This window comes from Schistocerca serialis, chromosome 6, assembly GCF_023864345.2.
Source record: "Schistocerca serialis cubense isolate TAMUIC-IGC-003099 chromosome 6, iqSchSeri2.2, whole genome shotgun sequence".
Classification (NCBI taxonomy): Eukaryota; Metazoa; Arthropoda; class Insecta; order Orthoptera; family Acrididae; genus Schistocerca; species Schistocerca serialis.
Genome location: NC_064643.1, coordinates 181,063,235 through 181,088,217, shown reverse-complemented (window position 1 = coordinate 181,088,217; position 24,983 = coordinate 181,063,235). Strand labels below are relative to the sequence as shown.

Here is a 24,983-nt window from a genome sequence, read left to right as displayed (position 1 = left end):
AAACATCAACACTTACTTCTTAGAGTAAATACTGAGATGACAAAAGTCATGGAATAACGATAGGCACATATACAGATGGTGGTAACATTGTGTGCACTAGGCATAAAGTGGCAGTGCATTGTTGGAGCTGTCATGTGTACTCAATTGATTCATGTGAAAAGGTTTCCAATGTGATTATATTGGCGTACAATGGGAATTAACAGACTTTGAACATGGAGCGGTAGTTGTAGCTAGACACATGGGACATTGTACTTTGGAAATTGTTAGGGAATTCAATACTACAGGATCCACAGTGTCAAGAGTGTGTTGAGAACACCAAATTTCAGGCATTTCCACTCACCACGGATAACGTGGTGGCCAACAGACTTCACTTAACGACAGAGAGCAGTAGTATTTGCATAAAGTTGTCAGTGCTAACAGATAAGCAACACTGCATGAAGTTACTGCAGAAATCAATGTGGGATGTTCAGTGAATTAGGATAGTGTGACAAAATTTTGCGTCAATGGGCTCTAACGGCAGAGGATCAGTGCAAATGCCTTTACCAACTGCACGGCATCACCTGTAACATCTCTCCTGGGCTTGTGACCATGGTTGGATCCTAGGCGACTGTAAAAGGGTGGCCTGGTCAGGTGAGTCCCGATTTCAGTTGGTAAGAACTGACGGTAGGTGTGGCGCAAACCCCACAAAGCCATGGAGCGTCATTCCTCGTCAAATCACCCAGGTTATGTTACCCAACATCTCAAATTTTCATGAAGCTTTGCACAATTGCTTGTACTTACAACATAAGAACTTGCACAAAATCTTTTTCCTCTCAGATCAAAAGATTTTTTTATATTGAATTTTAAATTTAGTTATTCTGATAACTGGGCCCTGCAAGAATGTCAATGCAAAATGGTGCTTATCTACATAAATGCCCATAACTTGGGTGTTTATGAAGCTTTTGGTTTGGAATTTTTTTCATAAGTTAAGAGAAGCACTTACTTAACAGGCATGTAATTATTTAAGCAATAAAGTTACAAAGAACTATACAAAAAATTCAATATGTGTCACTTTGCAATTTCTGAAAAAAGTACAGACACATTGGAAAAATGCTTATATCACATTTGACCATCTGGTGGGAACTTATAATTGGTCTTAAATAATTCCCAAGACAACACACATTGGAATAAAATAAAATTATTAATGGGTTTTCTATGAATGGACACACACATAAATCTGAAATCACAATACTGAGTGCTGTGGTGGGAAAAAAGATCTGAGTAAGATCATCACTGCCTGACACCCACTGCTTCAGATTTTCACGAAACTTTATCTGCTTGTTACTTTCTGCATGGCAATAGTCAGTGCAAAATTTCTGCACATACTATATGTAGTTTGAGGGGAAAAAATGGATTTTTTACAAATGTAAATACCACAACTTATTTTCCCAGATGTCACATGAGGGATTTTGACAGCTGATAAAAGATTTATTTTTATTGAAACTCAGATCTATTTTTTTTTTTTTTAAAAAAGGAAAACAGGCAAAGCAACCTAAGTTTTGTTAAGATATTGGATGTTCATTTAACATATATCACATTATTGTTCAGAAGATCATTCATGTCAGATTATGTAAACTGACAACATATGGTAAGGCTGCCTCATGAAGTACAGAGCCAAAAGTTATAAATTTAATTTAATCATTTTCATTACATGGGTTAGCTTTATTTAGGGTGTCAAATTATTCTAGCCACACTAAAGTTAATTTAAAAATGTACATGTTCAGCAGTGGAACTTCTTAAGAGCATATCTGTTTTTAATCCACTGTGATAAATTATATTCTGTTAACTTCATATCTTTTTCATTAAAGTAATACATTCTGCCTAATGATGTTGATTTAGGTATGCCAACAGCACATACAATGTTTTGCAAAGGCATAAAACAAGTCTTCCTTCTCAGGTCAAAAGAAGACACTGCTGGTTCAGGTGGGTGGAGAAACAGGAGTAAAATGTCTCCTTCATCAGACTTTTCTGACAAAGGCAAAGTACCACCTGTCACCATACACAGCTGCTACAAAAGAAATTAGTCGAGGATGAGTATGTATCCATTGTGGAGCATTTTCATTGAATGAAAAAATTAAGGAAGGCTTTTCAGGAGAAGTTACTCTTCTGATCTCTAAAGAATCACAAGAAAGTGCTTTGTAATGGTGAAAATTCCTGGTACCAGGTATTAGTTGTGCGGGTTGTCGAAAATCTCTTCTCGAGGTTCTTGTGTAGGAAACCTACATTGACTTTCTCTAAGAAGTGAAAAAAAACATTTGTCAATATTAGCTTTGCAGAAATCATAAACACCAGATTCAGTTGTTGATTGTGCATCATCTGCTAGTTGAAGACTAGCTCTTCTCAGTATATGTTTTATAGTTCCTCCCAAACCATCGCACACAGATTTACGCTGGCTAGTTGCAAAAAAGGAATGCTCAGCGTCAATAGAAAAAATATTTTTGTGCTCACACAAATTTTTAAAGCTTTTTCTATTCATTTATTGAGCAGCACATCAATCAGTGAAACAGTGCACATTCTTCACTTGTGGGTGATGCTCTGCCAGCCATTTCCGCTCTGGACAGCATTTACAAATCCTACGTAATGTTCCATATCATCACTTATAGAGTAGTGGTTCACTCTTACGAATTTACGTTCCTCATTTACCACATAAAAACACACAGGATGGATTGTACAGATGCTTCTTATCCAGTGGTAACTCAGAATTTCATTGTGAATTACAAAACTGTAGTTTTCATGAAAGTCCATTAACGGAACTGCTTTTTACAGGATTAGATTTTCTTTCAATTTTTCAGTGATTTTGACTGACACTTAGATATAAATAAGTGTGGCTTAAGTGCTTGTAATTTTCTTACCAACAAGTCCATCTATTCACCAACAGTTGCAGACTGCTTTACCAATTCTGCCTCCTGATCTGTGTTTATCCCTGGCTGAACTCAATTTCATCATCAGCACCTTTGTAAGATAATTTGTGTTTTAATAATTCTGACAGTTTGTCATCATTGGGACAATTATCACAGCGATTAAGCATGCAGTCGTAGTTTTCAGAGTCACATACAAAATTTTTTATAAGTTCTTTGTATGTTTCTTCAGTGTGTTCCGCATGCAAAAGCAGTTTTACATTTCGGTTGATAAAACACACACACACACACACACACACACACACACACACACACACACAGCCTCTGGCGGTTTCCAGTGACTAGAGGAAGCAATGTGGTGCTGGTGTGCAAGACTCACACGTCCCCTTCATCAGTGGACTTACTTGGAGGTGCTTTGCCGATCCTCTTCTCAAGATAGCCGGCTGCGACGATCTACCCAATTTCTTCTCCGAAGATACGATGCTGTTTGGAGGAATTTACTCTATTCTTAAAATGATTGCATGCACTCAGGATACTTTTAAATCAACCCTCCTAAATTTCACTTCCACAAATAGAACACCACATAACAGTTTCACATCAATGAAGCATATTTCGTAAATCCAATGACTTCCGGTCCGTCAGAAACTATTGATTACTTTTACAATAAATGCAGTTCTGAAAATCTCTCAAGGCTCTTACCAGTCCACCACCTGCAACTGTAGAGAGTCAGTAAGTAAGTAAATGTAATTGTCTTTTCTTTTCTTGATCACAATTCAGCTGTTCCTAATAATGACTGACGTAGCACTGTCACGGACTAAGGCACGCTTGCTCCTAGTGCTGGTCATGTAACTCCTGTGATGAGCAAGGTAACCACTTGCCCGCGCCGATCAACCATTCACCTTGTGCCATTCTCTTGACACACATCCATCCTGCACACACAAAAAAAACCAGCACGAGGTAGACACTCTCCCGTTTCTCACGCTCATATGTGAAATATCGGGTGTTCAAGACGGTGTAAAACGGAGGGTCTCTAGAATTTGCGTCGAAATTCTAGGGGCACTACATATCCCTCCCTTTAGGTCGAACACGCGATATTTAATACATATTCATTATGTACAATTACACTGGATAATAATTCTTTATATTTTAACAGTACCATGCATATTTTACCACAATTGCAAACTGTGAACTTTTCAATCCATGTTGGTGTTAGCTCTGTTTACTGTTCCTCTTCCAATGATAAATTCTATGTGCACATAACTCATGAATATTCTGCTGCTTTGTTCTTACTTCCCATACTACTTTTTCTAAGTATGTACTTAATCATTACTTATTGTAATCTGGAGGAACTCTGGGTAGAATAACAGTGTTCCCTTCTTGGACATTTGTAAACCTGAAACTTAATGAGGCTATTTATGCATACAATTCAAACTTACCAGACTCATCCCGTTTAACATGTGACTTCTGTCATGATACTACCTTTTTTCCCTTCAGGAACGGTACTTATATCCTACATGGGTTGATCCTAGGAGTACCCTTTCTTCTTCCATTTTGGTAGGTACATCCCTTTTAACTTGCTAATCTATGGTACAGGTTTATCCCCTTCTTGATGCCTCTGTCCGCACAGTATAGGCAGCCTCTCTTGGGTCTACCTATCTGCCCTTCTGATCCAATAAATCCTGGGTGGCCCTCCTTCTCCTTCCTGAGTAGGCCTCCTGGTTCATTGCCCGAGCATGCATCTTTACAAATACTATTCTTAAATATTATTCAGTAAAATAAATAATCTACTTCAATATCCAATATTGCTCACTAATACTTATATGCATATGGAAGGAGGGATAGATAGACCGGTACTCAATAGAGAAGTAAGAAAGGAAAAAATAGAAATGGTTGCTAAGATCGAAGGAGCGAAAGAAGATAGCCCCAAAGATAGAAAACCCTTCCCCAGGATCGCTACTTCGCCGGTACTTCTGTGAGTAGCCGGAGGAAGTATGATGATAAACATCTCATACAGAGCGGACATTCTCACCTTCACCTTTGAAGTCCCTGAAGAAAGATCTTGGCAACTTCTATGGAACGGCAAATGGTGAAGAATCAGTCACACGTGTCTGTGAGGGTCGTCTGAAAGGTGTGGTGTATGTGTAGTGTTAGTCATGTTTGTGCCTACACTACCCACCCCTTTCAAAATTTACATCACATCTCACCAAAATGTATAAAATATTCTATAAAATTAGAAACTTATACAATAATCATCTAGTTAGTCATTTCATATTATCTTTTGTATCCGCATAAAATACTAAGTTCAGTCTATGTCATCTTGATATTACTTTGCTTGAATAGTACCATGATATTACCTTTGTGCTAGTACTATTTTCGATTCGTTTTATTCCATGTTTAGATATCACTGCTTATTTGTGATTCTCTTAAATTAGTTGTTATCTTTTAGTCATATTCGGTCACTTAAATACTAACATGGTAGCATAGTTTAAGAGGTTATGAATAGATTACAGAATAGTTGAAGATTTGAAGGGAATTCGGTGTAGGAAAGCTAATCTCGGAAGGAACACCGAAAAAAACTCAGGAACTGGCAGTCGTCACTCTGCTCGTACACACAGAATGTTAATGTCCCTGGGGGATATAGAACTTTGGGTCCTTTATGTTGTATTTTCCCTTTTCCAATCCAGTTATAGAATCTATTAAAAACAGTGTCTTGGGATGGATTACTGTTTGTACCTGGAAAAGTCCGTCATATTTCCGAAAAAAATTATGTGTCTCTCTTTCTTCAGGGCAGAGTTCTGAAGATGCTGCTTTACAAGAACTAGATCATCAACTTTATATTGTGCTTTGATAGCCTTCTCGTTATATTTGCTTGCTTGTTGTTGTGCTTTGTTAAGTATGTTCTTACAGACTATTTCCTGTTTAAGTTGGAAGTCGTCTATAGGTTGCTCAGGCCACACGAAACATTTAATAAGAGGTTCTCTGACAAAGGGTTTATCTATTACCTCCAAAGGTGTTAATCTCATTGATAAATGCGGTAACTCCTTCAAAACAAGCTCAATGTCTTTCATTTTCGTTGCCCAAGATATATGTTTTTCATGGTAGTATGTGTGGCATAACTTCGCAATTTCTTTCTTAACCCTTTCACATGTGTTAGAAGATGGATTATAGTTGGAGATTAATATTTGATGAATGTCTTCCCACACTAGAATTCCTTAAACTTGTTACTAGTAAACTGTGGTCCATTGTCGGAAAGGAACCATTTCAGTTTTCCTACCTCGAGAAAGTACTGGTGCAGACAGTGTATTACTGTTGGTGTGTTTGCTTTCTTAATAGGGTATAACTTAACATACTTAGACCAACACTCTATGAGGACAAAACTATAGGCCACTCTGCCTTTTCCTTTCGGAATTGGTCCAAAGAAATCTGCAGCTGTTAAACGTGTAAAGGTTTAGGAATAATTGGATACATAATGTATTTAATGTATGTGTTACCCTCTTTTACCTTCTGACAAATTTCACAAGTTTTAATGACCGATGCTATTCTATGTCCCAGCTTTTTATAGTAGTAGAACTTATTCATATGTGCAGTACATTTCTTTATATCGAAATTCCCATACCCCTGATGAATGTACCACACTAACTCCTCTTCTACTAAATTCAGTATACATAAACGCCAATGGTACGTTGATTTCTGTCTCTCCAGAACAAATTATGTCCTATAATCTTGCACTTTCCATCTAGATTAGGTGGTAACGACTTCCTAACACACATAACAAATATATCTGTAAAATGGGGATGATGATGTTGTTGTGGTCTTCAGTCCAGAGACTGGTTTGATGCAGCTCTCCCTGCTACTCTATCCTGTGTAAGCCTCTTCATCTCCCAGTACCTACTGCAACGTACATCCTTCTGAATCTGTTTAGTATATTCGTCTCTTGGTCTCCCTCTATGATTTTTACCCTCCACGCTGCCCTCCAATACTAAATTGGTGATCCCTTGATGCCTCAGAACATGTCCTACCAACCGATCCCTTCTTCTAGTCAAGCTGTGCCACAAATTTCTCTTCTCTCCAATTCTATTCAATACCTCCTCATTAGTTACGTGATCTACCCATCTAATCTTCAGCATGCTTCTGTAGCACCACATTTCTAAAGCTTCTATTCTCTTCTTGTCTAAACTATTTCTCATCCAAGTTTCACTTCCATACATGGCTACACTCCATACAAATACTTTCAGAAACGACTTCCTGACATTTAAATCTATACTCAATGTTAACAAATTTCTCTTCTTCAGAAACACTTTCCTTGCCATTGCCAGTCTACATTTTATATCCTCTCTGCTTCGACCATCATCAGTTACTTTGCTCCTCAAACAGCAAAACTCCTTTACTACTGTGAGTGTCTCATTTCCTAATCTAATTCCCTAAGCATCACCTGACTTAATTCGGCTACATTCCATTATCCTTGTTTTGCTTTTGTTGATGTTCATCCTATATCCTCCTTTCAAGACACTGTCCATTCTGTTCAACTGCTCTTCCAGGTCCTTTGCTGTCTCTGACAGAATTACAATGTCATCAGTGAACCTCAAAGCTTTTATTTATTCTCCATGGATTTTAATACCTACTCCGAAATTTCTTTTGTTTCCTTTACTGCTTGCTCAATATACAGATTGAATAACATCGGGGAGAGGCTACAGCCCTCTCTCACTCCCTTCCCCACCACTGCTTCCCTTTCATGCCCCTCGACTCTTATAACTGCCATCTGGTTTCTGTACTAATTGTGCCTGTCTCATACATCTTGCTCACTAGATGGTAGAGTTTTGTTAGGCCTGGCTCTGCCAAGGCTGTCATTAGTTCTAATGGGATGTTGGTTACTCCCGGGGCCTTGTTTCGACTTAGGTCTTTCAGTGCTCTGTCAAACTCTTCGCGCAGTATCGTATCTCCCATTTCATCTACATTCTCTTCCATTTCTATAATATTGTCCTCAAGAACATCGCCCTTGTATAGACCCTCTATATACTCCATCCACCTTTCTGCTTTCCCTTCTTTGCTTAGTACTGGGTTTCCATCTGAGCTCTTGATATTCATTCAGGTCGTTCTCTTTTATCCAAAGGTCTCTTTAATTTTCCTGTGGGCAGTATCTATCTTACCCCTGGTGATATGCGCCTCTACATCCTTACATTTGTCGTCCAGCCATCCGTGCTTAGCCATTTTGCCCTTCCTGTCGATCTCATTTTTGAGACGTTTGTATACCTTTTTGCCTGCTTCATTTACTGCATTTTGTATTTTCTCCTTTCATCAATTAAATTCAATATCTCTTCTGTTACCCAAGGATTTCTATTAGCTCTCATCTTTGTACCTACGTGACCCTCTGCTACCTTCACTATTTCATCTTTCAAAGCTACTCATCCTTCTTCTACTGTATTTCTTTCCCCCATTCTAGTCAGTCGTTCCCTAATGCTCTCCCTGAAGCTCTCTACAATCTCTGGTCCTTTGTTTATCCAGGTCTCATCCCCTTCCCACCTTTTTGCAGTTTCTTCAGTTTTAATCTACAGTTCATAACCAATAGATTGTGGTCAGAGTCCACATCTGCCCCTGGAAATGTTTTACAATTTAAAACCTGGTTCCTAAATCTCTGTCTTACCATTATATAATCTATCTGAGACCTTCCAGTATCTCCAGGCTGCTTCCATGTATACAACCTTCTTTCGTGTTCTTGAACCATGTGTTAGCTATAATTAAGCTATACTCTGTGCAAAATTCTACCAGGTGGCTTCCTCTTTTATTCCTTACTCCCATTCCATATTCACCTACTACATTTCTTTCTCTTCCTTTTCCTACTGTCGAGTTCCAGTCAGCCATGACTATTAAATTTTCGTCTCCCTTCACTAACTGAATAATTTCTTTTATCTCATCATACATTTCATCAATCTCTTTGTCATCTGCGGAGCTAGTTGGCATATAAACTTGTACTACTGTGGTAGGCGTGGGCTTCTTATCTATCTTGGCCACAATAATGCGTTCACTATGCTGTTTGTAGTAGCTTACCTGCATTCCTATTTTCCTATTCATTATTAAACCTACTTCTCCATTACCCCTATTTGATTTTGTATTTATAACCCTGTATTTGCCTGACCAGAAGTCTTGTTCCTCCTGCCACCGAACTTCACTAATTCCCACTATATCTAACTTTAACCTATCCATTTCCCTTTTCAAATTTTCTAATGTACCTGCCCGATTAAGGGATCTGACATTCCACACTCCGATCCATGGAATGCCAGTTTTCTTTCTCCTGATAACGACGTTCTCTTGATTAGTCCCCACCCGGAGATCCGAATGGGGGACTATTTTACCCCCGGGATGTTTTACCCAAGAGGACGCCATCATCATTTAATTATACAATAAAGCTGCATGCCTTTCGAAAAATTACGGCCTTAGTTTCCCCTTGCTTTCAGCCATTCGCAGTACCAGCACAGCAAGGTTGTTTTGGTTAGTGTTACAAGGCCAGATCAGTCAATCATCCAGACTGTTGCCCCTTCAACTACTGAAAAGGCTGCTGCCCCTCTTCAGGAACCACACATTTGCCTGGCCTCTCAGCAGACACCCCTGTGTTGTGGTTGCACCTACGGTACGGCTATCTGTATCGCTGAGGCAAGCAAGCCTCCCCACCAACGGCATGGTTCATGGGGGGGGGGGGGGGGTATTGGATGTTATCTGTTATTTTCTGAGCCATTTCTTGCACCTTGTTAATTGGATATTCTAATGTTAAAAAATTAATCGCAAAAATGATGCCAGGTCCTTCTGTACGCTTTAGTTGTTTCATGCCTATTGGTAGCTGAGACAAAGCGTCACGTACAATATTCTCCGAACCTTTTATATACTGGATTCTAATGTCATATTCTTGAACAAACAACATCCACCACATCAATCTACCAAGTAGTAATCGACTATTCATTAACACATTGCAGTCGGGCCACAGATACTACTGCAATCCCTCAGAAGTCGTAGACTTTTGCGCCTTTTTTACATGGCTCCTGACCAAAAGGTAATGAAGGAAAGCAAAACCTTTTAACTGATGTGTGTGTTATCATCCTATATCTAAACATTTGTTTAAAGTTTTTTGTAAGATATCATATATTTACAGAATTATTATATTTTGAAAATTAGTTGATTCAGAGGTAGAAAAAAAGTTTGAAATTGCAAGAAATCAGAATTTATTATAAAATAAATGTACAAAATTATTTCATTGAATTTTTACAACTCTTTTCATTGAGTAAAATTTGTCTTTGTGTGATATTGCTTGAAACAGTCAGGTAGACACAATCCTACATTACATTCTTCACACCACCATCTCGTCTCCCTTCTCACTCGTTTGCCAGTACTCCGTGCGCCCTTCTCAGAGCAAGCAATGCAATATCTTGATGCATATTTCTTGCTTGTTGTCGATGGGACGTGAGTGGGGAAATGCCTTGCTGTTAGCCTGTTTGCTGCTGAACCCTGCTTTTCATTTTCATTGAAAACTTCGCCGGATTTCTCCAGTATTTGTTTTCCCAGGTTCACCATAAAAGTAAACAAGCTGGTTCGTTTGTGAGAGACAGGCCGAAGTTTCTTGTACAGAATGTAAGAATTGACCACGCACATCATAAATACATGAAAAAATACCTTTTTCCACCATTTCATTGTTCGTCGTTGAAAATAATAGTAGGTCACCAGCTGATCTCCATGATCAACACCAGTTTTATTTTTATTATAATCAAGTATGAGATCAGGCTTCAGTTTTTCTACCATTCCAGCCTTGGATTTTGTCTTAGTAACACTACTTGTCATTCTATGTTTGGTAGAAAGGGCAAACACATCCCTAGTATCTTTCCAGTGAAGTGCTAGCACGGAATTTTTTCTCTTGAATACGATTTCACCTCTTCTTAGTTTATTCTGTTTGAATTCCTGTGGTAGGCCTCTTCTGTTTCTCATTACTGTGCCAACAGCAGATGTGCCCTCATCAAACAACTTTTCAAATAATTTTACAGAAGTATAAAAGCGGTCCATGTACAATGTATGACCCTTACGTAGATAACTGTTGCACAAACGTAGCACCACTGAATCTGCACTGTTGTCTTTTTCACCTGCACCGGTGTACACTTCACAGTTCAAAACATATCCTGTTGCTGAATCACTTAGAATGAAAAATTTTATACCATACCTGCTCGGTTTGTTCTTGATATATACTCGAAATCGAATTCTCCCTCTGAATGGACATAAACCTTCATCAACTGTGAGATTCTCACCAGGAGAAAAACTGTTCTTGCTTTTCAGTACAAAGTTATCAAAAAAAGGTCGGATTTTGTGTATAGGATCATGGTTTGGTTGACCCCTTCGTACATAATTGTCGTTGTTATTTACGTGAAGCATAAAGTAAATTGACCTAAATCTGTCTCTTTTCATGATTTTTGCAGGTAAGGAGGAATCTAGCATTAGGTCATTGCTCCAATAGTCCGTAATATTTGGTTTGTGTACAAGGCACATGTGAATAATTATAGCAAAAAACTGATACATCTCATGTAGCTTCACAGCAGACCAATTGGCCCAAAGCGACCTGGAAGTTATTTTATTTTGCATCCGCAATTTGGAAATTGTTGCTGCAGCGTAGCGGTTTGTTTCTGTCTTTATATTTTTGATGACATTTGCGTCAATAAAGACGCTCCAACAGTCAAATTCAGTGCTTTCGGCGCTCAAAGGTGCCAAGACATTACTTACGCCTTCAAAGAGCGGTAATTGTTGTAGGACATCGTCATTTACCCATTCAACAACGTTGTTTTGGGACTGCTGTTGTTGTATTCTGCCTCTGCCTTTTTGAATGGGAGCTTCACACTCTTCTAATACGTCTGATGGCTCATTTTCATTTTCGGACCACTCGTTGTTACCTTCGAAATAAATGACATAAGTCAGTGAAACTGCCGAGATTATAATTGTGATTCGTAAACACAATGACTGACCATTATAATTACCATCTATTTCAGAAGAACTATTTTCAGTTTGAAATCCATCATCGTCAATTTCAGATCCAGATTCTTCCAGCAGCCTCAGAATTTCCTCTTCAGTCAAACTGTCCCCCATTTTACGACAAACGTTTGCGATAAAGACAACTACATAAGCACACTGCAAGAGTGAATGCGCGGGAATTGTTTTGGCGCCTTTTTTGAGTGACATAGCGCTTAGAGGATGCAGGAACACCATCTAGCGGTCGTCCGATGTACTAAAAGACCGAAACACTCAACTCCAGATGTCACTGCACGGATATAATGCGCCGCAACCTGAAATAATAATCGAGAAGGCGGCGCTCGGAGAATCTCCGAGCGCCGACTGTTACGGCAATAAATGCGCGCTCGTAGTTTCTACGGGCAACGACCGAAATGTGTTAAAAATGACAGAGCTTAGCGATTCGTATAGACATATATTTTGGACCCCGATATAAGTGTTTGGAATTTTTGTATACTCCATACTATGGCCAATAATTCTTTTTCTGTGGCTGTATAATTCTATTCATGTTTGTTGAGACTCTGGCTAGCAAAAGCTATTGACCTATGGTCTATACTCTCGAAACCCCATTCGCCTTGGAAAAGTTCTGCAGCTATAATCTGATGCATCGGTTGAAATCTTAAATGGTTCACCCATCACTGGATGGTGCAATATTGGTGATTTTGATAGTGCCCGCTTTACACTTTCAAAAGCATGTCCATGGTATTCCCTTCTGTAATAAACGCAAAAGTCGACGTTCGCTTAACTCTTGACTTTGTATGTGGTGTCTGTAATACTGTGCCATTCCGAGAAATCCCTTTAATTGTCTTATGTTTCTAGGAAGTGGACACCCCATAATGGCCTCAGTATGTTCTGGATCAGGCTTCATTCCTTGTTTCTAGGTGGTGGACACCCCTTAATGGCCTCTATACGTTCTGGATCAGGCTTCATTCCATTACACCTACGGTTATGTCTCAAAAGTTTTAGCTCTTGCCTTGCAAAGTGTGATTTAATTTTATTGTAATACCTTTTTGCTTAAATATTTTTACGGTTTTCCCCAAAGTCAGGCAATGCTTGTCCCAGGTGGGTGATATTATCAGTATATAATTACATATATGGTTAAATCCTTTAATAACTCTCTCCCTAATGCTTCGTCTAATGCGCGTATGAATACTGTTACCAAGACATTTGGTCCAAATGGTAACACATTAAAATGATAGGATTTCCCATGAAATAGAAAAGCTGTATATTTCCTTGAATCGGGATGTAACCGGATTTGCCAATACCCAGCAGTCAGGTCCATCGAGCTAAAATACTGTGGTCTCTCAAATTTGGAGAGTAACTCTTCGATGTTAACCGGTCTAGCTCTCTATATGTTTATTTAGGGTGTGCATGTCCAGTACTAGCCACACACCACTACCAAAGGACTGTTGATAATACTTGTACTGTGTTCTATTATTTTACTATCTATCATTTTACCTATCGCCCCCTTAACTGCTTCCTTTAAGCTTACCGGTATCGGGTAAAGTTTACAAAAAAAAAAAAAAAAATTCAGTATCATCTTTGATCTTAAACTTACATATGTAGCCTGGACTATCAAAAAATACCATTTCATATTTTAATAGAATTTTGGTTAAATCGGATTTTTAGTCGTTGGTTATTGGGGATTCATTTACTTTATTTTGTATGTCAGCTTGATGTGGTGCGTGACTTAAGTTTTCCATCTCTGGTGACAGTTGCGCTGTTGCTGTTAATTGTAAACACTGGTGTTCAGTTGTTTGTTTATCAATATAACTGTCTGTTATAAACTTAACATTATATTTATCCTCACTTAATCCAAAATAAAGACAGCTCTCTTCAAAATTTAATATGACATTAAATTCTGACAGCCAATCTAGGCCAAATAACACATTCCTGTTAATATTTTCTACTACCAGAAGTGTTTGATGGAACAAAATATCACCGATGGTACAAGTTACTTGGGTTTCATATTTGACAACCTTACTTGTAGTTCCAGTTATACCAACTATATATACTCCTGTTACTGGTAGTATAGGTAAGTTATGCTTAGTTCTTAATGTATTAAAGAAACCCCAAGAAATAAGTGGTACTTCACTACCAGAATCAATAAAGATGTCGACTTCAAAATCTTCTACTGTTCCAATTATAATTGGTTGTGGATTAATGTTGTTATCAGTATGTTCTTCCAAGAACAACCACTCTTTGGTGGATACTTTATGTGTAAAAGTAACAAATTTCTTATTATTTAGGCCTGCTACTGTATTTCTACAACCTGGGCCCTGGCCCTCGGTCCAGATCGCTTTACGTTTTCCTCACTGTTTGTAAGCACAGGCTGGTTACCAAATCGCGGTGTGACGTTACTACTTTGGACTCTATTATTACTTGGTACAAATGCCTGCGATGTTGCTGGGCCTATAGTTGAAGATGGATGTTTCTTTTGGAAATTTTCGTTACCATAATTCCGCCTATGCTGTTGTACTCCCGCTAAATTTGCCTCGTGTCTCTTAAATTTACCACTACTATTATTATTTCTTCAGTGATTTTGACGTTCATTTTGATGTATGCTCTCATTTCAGTCCCTATTTATGGCATCAAGTGCATCTACAAAGGATAATAATTCTTCTACTGTTTTCCATCCACTACACAATATATCCTTTTTAGCATAAATGGGTAAATGTCTTATAAGAATCCTAACCAACACTTCTTCGTCCATGGGCTTATTTAAGTTCTTCGCCCTCATTAGATACCAATCAAAATATCTTCTCATTGTACGCCAGGAACTATTGTAATATTTTGGGTCCCACAAATCCGATAGCAGTTTCTCCTGTGCACTGGCTGACCAATACTTTTCTTTTAACTTCTTCTGCAAGTCCACCCAAGAAGAAAAGTTTTCAATGTTTACGGTATCCCACTCTGAGTCTTCTCCCAAAAGATACCCCACCACAAACTCAATCTTTTTTGTGTCTTCCCAAGACTTGGGTAATGCCCGATTAAATCTCTTCAGGAAGTGAGTTGGGTGCACGTCCCCGTCTGGCTTAAATTTTGGAAACTGCGTGGATAGTCCTGAACCTGCTCCCCATTGTAGGTCGGTTATTGCCTCACTGGTTAACACTACATTAGTAGAAGCCCCTCTGTTCTCCACTTGGTCCTGCATAAGTTTGAATTCTTTCTATAACTCATCAATGTTTCTCTTAGTGTCGTAAAGTTCATAGGATAGGTTCTTAGACACATTGTCATAGTTCACTTTCGCAGAAACTTTTCTATCTATTGTCTCCTCTACCTGTTCCTCCAGACTGCTTATATTTATAGTGTCTGAAGTTGCTAGTTTTTCCTTAAAATTTCTTTCCACATCATCAACTCGAGTGTTGACACCTGCAATTTGCGATTGTACTAAAAGAATTATCTTATCTTGTTTCTCAATACTATCCTTCAGGGTGCGCAACTGCTGATTTATCACATCAAAGGTAACATTGCATATGCTCTGAAACGATCCTAATTTTTCAACAAGTTCCTTTTCTATGTTATTACATTTATCTTCAGTGTCAAATTCTAATTTTTTAGTTAAATCTTGAAGTTGTACATCCTGTCTGTGGTTAAATTGATTCTGACAGCATCCCCAGCCCAATCCCGAGTGTTACCCGCCTGTGACAAACTGGGTGATATTCCTGTTTCTGTCGTCACTCCCCATAAAAGCCTCAACATGGTCCAGGGGAATATTTGCCAATGTGACCTCCTGTTGCAGTCTGACAACGAGCTCTGCACTGATTTAGAATTGCAGGGTGTTCATTTCATTCGGCACGTTTACAGGAGACCCAAAGACAACAGGTTTGCTACCGGTGCTTTCATCTTGGCCCTTGAGGCTGATTAATTGCCTGAAAAGGTCAAGGTGATGGTTTACCACTGTGATGTTAAGCCATACGTCCCTCTCCCTAAGCGGTGCTTTAAGTGCTGGAAGTTTGGGCACGTCTTTCTGCTGCACTTCCAGCGCCACATGTCAAGAATGTGGACGTCCACTGCACCCAGGTACTCCATGTCCGCCACCTTCCACTTGCATCAACTACAGAGAGCTCCATTCCCCCTGCTCGCCAGACTGCCCAGTGCTCCAAAAGGAGTGGAAAATCATGGAGTATAATACCCGGGACCGGTTGACTAACACAGAGGCTAAATGTAAATCCGAAAAATTACACCCCATTCGGTTGATGTTGACATACGCTGCAGCTACTTCACCATCACCGTCCCAAGTGCCAGTGGTTCCTCACTCTGTGCTACAAACAGTGGCTCCTCTGGGCCACCAGAATACATCCACCCTCTTGGTGGTAGGGGGCAAATTGCTCCGTTGATCCCAAAGTAGGTGCTTTGGGGGCAAGGACACCCCCCCCCCTTCCAAACTCAGGGGACATTGGTCCCCCCCCCCCCCCCTCCCCTGCCAGAGATGCAAAAGCCTCCTCTGGCTTCTCTCATGCAGAAGGGGTCCCTTGGGGCCCTCTCTCCCAAAGTCTCCACTAATGCCACGGCCAAGGAGCCAAAAGGTGCTGGAAGAAGAGCTTCACAATCTTCCTCTGTGCCTGAAGCTGATTCGGAGTAATTGTTCCAGCAAGCCCCTAAAGAGAAGTGAGAGAGCAAGCAAACTAAGTAGTAGCCTGCTAAGAAACAGGACCCTCTGGTGGCCCAACCACCACCACTCCCTATCAATTCTGCATCTGAGGATGCAGTGGAGATCCTAGTGTCCCTTGTGGACCTGAATCTCAATGTTGCCTCATTCAACATAGAAATGGCCACAAATACTCAGTCGGAGGCAGTAGGTGACCCTGAGGCATAACCTGCCCTCTTGCGCGCTTCATGCCCTCCCAGCCTCACAATGTCACCCTCCAATGGAATTGCGGCAGTTTTTTCCACCACCTGGCTGAGCTACAGCAACTGTTAAGCTTTACATCTGCTTTCTGCATTGTCCTCCAGGAAACCTGGTTCCCGCCAATGGAGGCCCCTGCCCTCCATTGCTATAAGGGATATTACAGGAACCGTAGCAACTATAATGGTGTCAGGTGGAGTTTGCGTCTGTCCTGAACTCGGTATGCAGTGAACCTGTGCCCCTTCAAACCTCTCTTGAAGCTGTAGCAGTCTGGATAAGGACGAGGCAGGAAATAACTGTCTGCAACAGGTCTCTTCCTCCAGATGGTGCAGTATGCCTGAACACATTGGCTGCACTGATTGATCAACTCCCTAAACCTTTCCTACTTTTGGGAGATTTTAACACTCATATCTGTTGTAGGGTGGTACAGTTCTTACGGCCCGAGGCAGAGATGTCGAAAATTTACTGTCACAACTCTACCTCTGCCTCTTAAATACTGGGGCTGCCACACATTTCAGTGTGGCACATAGCACATATTCGGCCATTGATCTCTCAGTTTGCAGTCCTGGCCATCTCCCATCTATCCACTGGAGAGCACATGACGACCTGTGTGGTAGTGACCACTTCCCCATCTTCCTGTCACTGCCCTGGCGTCAGGCCCATGGACGCCTGTCCAGATGGGCTTTAAACAAGGCAGACTGGAAGCCTTCACCTCTGCTGTCACCGTTGAATTTCCCCCACAATGTGGTGGTTGAGCAGTTAACTAGGACAATCGTTTCTGCCAAGGAAAACACGATCCTTGTTCTTTAGGGTGCCCCCAGCAAAAGACGGTCCCTTGGTGGTCGCTGGAAGTCACTGAGGCAATTAAGGAACGTCGGTGAGCGCTACAGTGGCATAAGCGGCACCCTTCCCTGGAGAACCTCATAGCTTTTAAACAGCTCCGTGCCTGCATTCGACAGCTTATCAAAAGGCGGAAACAGGAGTGTTGGGAGAGGTATGTGTTGACCACTGGGTGCCATACGTCACCTTCCCAAGTCTGGGCAAAGGTCAAACGAGTAAGAGTTTTTGGGTACCAGACCCCAACAGGTGTTCCCGGTGTTGACATAATTGGTGTATTCTCTACCAACCCAAATGCGATTGCCGAGCACTGTGCTCGCGCCTCTGTGGCAGAAAATTATCCCCAGCCTTTCGCACTCTCAAACGGCGGATGGAAGGGAAAGTCCTCTCGTTCACTACACGCCACAGTGAACCCTGTAACGCCCCATTTACAGAATGTGAGCTCCTCAGTGACCTTGCACATTGCCCCGATACAGCTCCTGGGCCCTATCGGATCCACAGTCGGATGATTAAACATCTCTCGTCTGACTACAACCGACATCTCCTCGTGATCTTCAACCGGATCTGGTGCGATGGCATCTTTATATCCCACTGGTGGGAGAACACAATCGTACCAGTGCTTAAACCTGGCAAAAACTCGCTTGATGTGGGTAGCTATCAGCCCACCAGCCTCACCAATGTTCTGTGTAAGCTGCTGGAATGTATGGTGTGTCGGTGGTTGGGTTGCGTCGTAGAGTCACGTGGCCTACTGGCTCTGTGCCAGGATGGCTTCTGTCTGGGTTGCTCTGCCGCTGATAATCTTGTGTCTCTCGAGTCTGCCATCTGAACAGCCTTTTCCAGACACCAACACTTTGTTGCTGTCTTTTTTGATTTAAGAAAAGAGTATGACATGACTTGGCGACATCATATCCTTGCCACGTTACACGAGTGGGGTATCAGAAGCCTGCTCCCGATTTTTATCCAGAATTTATTGTCAATTCATACTTTCTGTGTCAAAGTTGGTGCCTCCCATAGTTCCCCCAATATCCAGGAGAATGGGGTCCCGCAGGGCTCTGTATTGAGTGTCTTTATTTTTAGTGGTCATTGTCGGTCTAGCAGCAGCTGTAGGGCCGTCCATCTCACCCTCTCTTTATGCAGATGACTTCTGCATTTTGAACTGCTCCACCAGTACTGGTGTTGCTGAGTGGCACCTACAGGAAGCCATCTGCAAGGAGGTCATGGGGTCTAGCCCACGGCTTTTAGTTTTTGGTTTTTATGCACTTCTGTCAGCATCATACTGTTCATTTGGAATCAGAACTTTACCATACTGATGATCCCCTCACTGTAGTGGAGCTGTATCAATTTTTAGGACTAGTCTTTGACGCCCAATTGACTTGGCTTCCTCACCTTAGTCAGCTTAAGCGGAAGTGCTGGCAGCACCTCAATGACCTCAGGTGCCTGAGCAACACCAACTGGGATGCAGATCGCTCTAAACTGCCACAGCTATATGGAGCCCTTGTTCAATCCTGCCTTGACTGTGGGAATCTGGTTTATGGTTTGGCGGCATCCTCAGCATTGTGTTTACTCAATCCAGTGCACCACTGCGGCATTCGACTAACAACTGGAGATTTTAGGACGAGTCCGGTGACAAGCGTCCTTGCGGAGGCTGGAGTCGCTCCATTGCAGGTCAGGTGTGCACAACTACTCGCCAGTTATGTTGCACACATTCATAGTTCTCCTGCACGTCCGAATTACCGTCTCCTTTTCCCACCCATGGCAGTTTATCTCCCGCATCGGTGGCTCAGGTCAGGGCTTAACAATTGCAGTTTGTGTCCGATCCTTTCTATCTGAACTGGAGTCCTTGCCGTTACCACCTATACCCGAGGTCCAATCGCGTACACCTCCATTGGTTACACCTAGGCTGCAGCTTTGCCTGGACCTTTCGCATGGCCCAAAGGAGTCAGTTCACCCCGCAGCTCTTCGCTGTCACTTCATCTCGATTATTGATATGTACCGAGGCCACGAAGTGGTTTACACCGACAGCTCGATGACTGATGGTAATGTTGGCTTCACTTATGTCCATGGAGGACAATTGAACAACATTCTCTGCCCGATGGTTGCAGTGTTTTCACTGCAGAGCTGGTGGCCACATCTAGTGCACTTCAGTATACCCGTTCATGCCCTGAGGAATCATTTCTTCTGTGTACTGACTCCTAGAGCAGCCTACAAGCTATTGACCAGTGCTACCCATGTCATACTTTGGTAGCGACCATCCAGGAGTCAATCTATGCCCTGCAACGGTCAGGTCGTTCAGTGGTGTTTGTGTGGACCCCAGGACACATTGGAATCCCAGCCAACAAACTTGCTGACAGGCTGGCCAAACACGGAAACCGCTTATGGAGATCGGCATTCCAATAACTGACCAGTGTTCGTTTTTACATCACCAGGTTTTTCAGCTTTGAGAGACGAAGTGGCGTAGTCTCAGTACGCTCAACAGACTGCGTGCCATTAAGGAGACTATGAACGTGTGGCAGTCCTCCATGCGAGCCTCTTGCAGGGTTTCTGTGGTTCTCTGCCAGCTCCGCATTGGCCACACTTGGGCGACCTACGGCAACCTCCTGCTCCATAAAGTCCTGCCCCAGTGTCGATGCGGCGCCCAGTTGACGTTGGCCCATATTCTGTTGCACTGCCCCACTTTGACTGCCCTGCGAAGAAATCTTCGGTTGCCAGACTCGTTGCCGCTAATTTTACCTGACAACGCCTCATCAGCTGATTTAGTTTTATGTTTTATTCGTGAGTATGGGCTTTATTATTTGATCAAAATTTTAGCACATGTCCTTGTCCCTCTGTGTCCTCCACCCTAGTGCTTTTAGGGTGGAGGTTTTAATGTGTTGCAGACTGGCTGGCTTCTCCTTTTTATCCTCATGATCAACCAGCCATGGTAATCTGTTTTGTCGTTTTAATCTCTTCTACCTGTTTCTTGCGTTTCTGTGGTTTTCTTCTCCCCTTTTTTTCCATTTAAGTGTTTGTTGCCATTCCGTCGTTCTTGTGGTTTTTCCTTTCCCTCCATTTTGTGTTGTCAGTCTTGATTGCTTTATTCTCACCCTTGTGGCATTGTTTTATTTGGAACAAGGGACCTATGACCTAGCAGTTTGGTCCCTTCCCCCTCTTTAAACCAACCAACCAACAGGCACACTTCACATAACACATGACCGCTATCTCTGCCCACTCTGATCATGTGTGTCATGTGCATGGATTGTCAAGATAAAAGCTTTCTTCCCAAGAAACGTTCACGTTTCGTTCAGTTGACGGTATGTGTAAATGCTTCCAATTTAAATGCATTGTGAATTCTTTTGACAAGAGTTTGTTCTGCCTGAATCTACAACTAGAATTGAGGTTGATGGTTGTGGTGTCACCGCCAGACAACACACTTGCTAAGTGGTAGCATTTAAACTGGCCGCGGTCCGTTAGTATGCGTCGGACCCGCATGTCGCCACTATCAGTGATTGCAGACTGAGCACCGCCACACGGCAGGTCTAGTCTAGAGAGACTCCCTAGCACTCGCCCCAGTTGTACAGCCGACTTTGCTAGCGATGGTTCACTGCCTACATACGCTCTCATTTGCAGAGACGACAGTTTAGCATAACATTCAGCTACGTCATTTGGTACGACCTAGCAAGGCGCAATATTCAGATACTAGAATGTATTCTGAACAGATAATATTGTGAATCATGTACCATCAAGAGCGACGTTCATCATTAATGGATTAAAGTTAAGTATGAAACTAATTACGTCCACTTTCTGGATTCTCATTCCTTGTCATGTTCCAGACCTCACGCCAGTATGGTTCTTCCCTCCTCATGCCAGCCTGCGTGAGCTAAAACTCGTGCATTTCGGCCTCCACTCATAACACGGTGTTGGCTCTTCTGCTAACACAAAAATGGTGGTACCCTGCCTGAGTATATATGGAGATTGCATGATGAATCTGGAGCATTTTCCTACCTGACTTGTCCATCTTTATTACCAGTTCGTCAGTGCATCACTCTAATTACTCAGCTAGTGAAACTCCCATTTCTCCCTAATCCATTCTTTGGACAATGCATTTTCGGTGACAGAACAATAGTTACACTCGGACGCCATAGTAGCAGTGTTATGAAAGCACAAATAGCTGTGCAAATAGGAAAACTGTTCATAATGTCAGGTTAATGGAGCCACACTTAATAAATGATTCACAGTACCAGTTCAGAATTGCAGTGCAACTGGCTGTTTCTGTCTGAAGTTTTGATATGATGTGTTACGCCTTTGATAGGCAGTCACAGTATTTACATTACTAATCCGATACACAATGTTGCATGAATGATTACACAAACTTTGTTATAAAAACTTAATACATAGTGTGACTCAAATGATTACTGAGTGCAGACAGTCATAATCACGTTTTATAAAGAGTGGGTAGCAGTGCCGTGGATTGGTGCGAACTGTTGCAGTTAAGTTGCACAGTGATTTTGCATAGTTAGTAGTGCACCTGGGATTGACTGTTGGGTGTCGTCTGACTATTTTAAGACTGTTGTATGAACAAACTTTTATTTTGGAAAATACGTAATTATTTGAAAAATGCTTGTGTTAAATTTTGCAACTGTGAATCAGCTGTAATTTTTTGTGAATTGTTTTGCAGGTTAACAATTTAGAGGCTGTCATAGGGCCACGTTATGCACCTATGCTGGGAAGATCATACTTACAAGTACGGTTGGCATTTGGGAGTTTCTTTACACTATGATGATTTATGCAAAATTGTAGTGTGTTAATCATTTAATGAGGTACATAATCTTGTGTATAAAATTTATAGCAACAAAAGCATAGTGGCAAGTCATAATTTAAGAAGCACAGAAGTGACAGGTTGAACTTCTGTTGTCACTTATATAGTAACTTGATTAGTTTTTATGAAAATAAGAGTATGTTACTGGGAGTACTTCAGATGAGTGGTGTTAATCTATTCAGTTATGCAGATTAACTCATTAGAAATTTATTAATTGTTGCCATAAAAATTTCAGTTAGGTACATCTTTCAGTTAACAATACTCTAGTGAACACTGTGTACATTAATGAAATCAGCATACCCAAATTTATCATTTAAACAATGAATGTAAGTGAAACTCAGTGTAATTACTGACTTGGCATATTTAAGGACGTTACATATTACATATGTGAATGTGAAAAGTGGGTGATAAGTGAAAAGAAAAAGTTCAAATATTAACAGGAATGCAATCATAGTAGTTGGCACGGCCATGTTAGAAACCGTATCACGTCTTGCTGTGTTAACTCCCCCTCCCACCAATTTTTTTACCATTGGGCCCTGCTGTGGACCAAATAAATAACTGCTTCTTATTTTCCAGTAATTTTTTATTCTTTCAGAGTGTTATTGCTTCCAAATTTCTGACCATTTTGCTTCAATATTTTCTTTTCTCTGGAGATGGAAGCCCAAAACCTTCTTTCAGTATGTATTTTTCCAAAATTTTGTAACGATGAAAACAATTTTTGACAAAATAATTTAATTGGATAGACAAAAAATCTACTCACTAAGGGGTGGCAGAACACACACATGATGGTTGTAATTAGGCAAGCTTTTGGAGCCAGTGGCTCCTTCAGGCTGAAGTGTTGAAGGGGAAGAAAGAGGGGTGAAGGAGGAGGACTGGAGGGGTCTAGGAAAAAGCTTAGATTTCGGGAAAGTCGCCCAGAAATGCGTGTCAGGGTAGACTTACCGCAGAGGATGAGAAGGAAAGACCTTTTTTCTCATCCCGTGTGGTAAGTCTAGCCTGATCTGCGTTCTGGGCAACTTTCTCGAAATCTCTACCCCTTTTCTTAGACCTATTCAGTCCTTTCCCTTTACCCCTTTGCTTTCCCTTCAACATTTCTGCCTGAAGAAGGAGCCACTGGCTCCGGAAGCTTGCCTAATTACAACCCTCACATGTGTGTTCTGCCACTGCTTGGTGAGTCGATTTGTTATCTGTCCAATTAAACTATTTTCCTTAATTTTGTTATTTGCTACATTAAGATCACATCAGATTTCTAGGAGCCACTTGCATGATCTGAGATTTTTTCTGGTTGACATGGTCAAAAATCCTCACATATCTGTTTTTGCAGTCTGCATTCTCTCATTTTGGGAGTTTGCAACACCCAGTTGTTCAGTTTACTTGTACATATTATTCATCCTGTGGATTCCACTATTCACCACAGTATTTTATCATGTCCAATATTTTTCCTCTTTTCCATGTTTCCTGTTTCTCCTGTCTTAATTAAATCCATGCATTTGGCTTTGTATAGACATTACCATGTTACAATTGTAGTCTTCCAGTCCAGATTGTACACAAGTTACATTCCTCTTTGAGTATGCCTATTTAAAAAACTCCGTATTTATGAATCGTGTATAATTACTTACTTGATCAAAGATCTATACCTAAAGACTGGAAAGTTGCGCAGGTGACACCAATACTTAACACCGAAAAAAGAATTAATCTGCTAAGTTTCAAAGTAATGGTGCAGTCTCGCTTCAGGGGAGATAGATTTCTCAATGTAAACATCTTTTCTCAGCTGGGAATCATTCCCACCTTCTATAACTTGGTGGGTCCCCATCATGACCCATGCTTTTGTATTGCCTCAACATATTCATGCTCTTAAACTTATGATACTTTGTGTTCTTGAAACTTTCTATGTACTGAATGGTATCACTTGTTACAGGTGGTGAGATCTAGTGTCTCCTAGACTGCTTTCTCATTGAGTTAAGTAAACTTCGTTCTGAGCATAAGTGTCAGCTGCAGCAATGAGACATTTTTCTGCTGAGGGACATCTCAAGGTACTGTACACACAGTACAAGTGATTGCCAGACACTCAGTGAATCCGCTGGAGTTGTGAGTAGCCGTCCAGTTCATAAATGTCATCTAGTTCTCAGTTGCCGGCATACGGAAACTGACAGAATTAACTGGAAGAGATGGTAAATTAACTTTAATTTGTTGACAGGCACAGCTGTGCATGACCGTAAAATTTTTAATTGAATGATAATTCATTGTGTTCATGTATGAAGTAAGAATATGCCTAAAATACAACAAAACTTTTTGTGCCTGTGTCTTGATTCTCCGAACATCTCATGTTTTTTCAACTCAAAGCTGGAGTGGCTATAGGCTATTGATTATTAACCCCATTACAGGTTGTGGGCCTAAAACTGACACTGGTTGGGATACGCCTTTCGTGCAATGCTGGCCATCTTACAACTTTGATGCATCTTCGTGCATTATATTAAAGAAAGTGCAGAGTTTAAAGGGAAAAATCATTGACTGGAAAGTCTCTTCGGGTTTGCCACCAGATACAAAAATCGGCTCTATTCAATATTTCAGC

General features: G+C 41.0%; 1 protein-coding gene and 1 long non-coding RNA gene across 2 annotated transcripts in view; one reads left to right on the top strand and one right to left on the bottom strand.

Moving 5' to 3' along the window:
* The window catches only part of LOC126484034 (uncharacterized), a 33,083-nt gene extending 8,377 nt beyond the window's left edge, over positions 1-24,706 (top strand). Inside the window, exons 3-4 of the long non-coding RNA XR_007587801.1 lie at positions 1,937-2,073; positions 24,330-24,706. This is a non-coding gene — a long non-coding RNA (uncharacterized LOC126484034). The remainder of the gene's footprint in view (positions 1-1,936; positions 2,074-24,329) is intronic.
* Positions 10,134-12,307, bottom strand: LOC126484033 (piggyBac transposable element-derived protein 4-like). Its single transcript, XM_050107366.1, has 2 exons — positions 11,900-12,307; positions 10,134-11,815 (listed from the first exon to the last, which is right to left on the bottom strand). The coding sequence occupies exons 1-2, from the start codon at positions 12,126-12,128 to the stop codon at positions 10,161-10,163; spliced, it is 1,884 nt and encodes a 627-aa protein (XP_049963323.1). The 5' UTR covers positions 12,129-12,307; the 3' UTR covers positions 10,134-10,160.
* Positions 24,707-24,983: the final 277 nt, after the last annotated feature.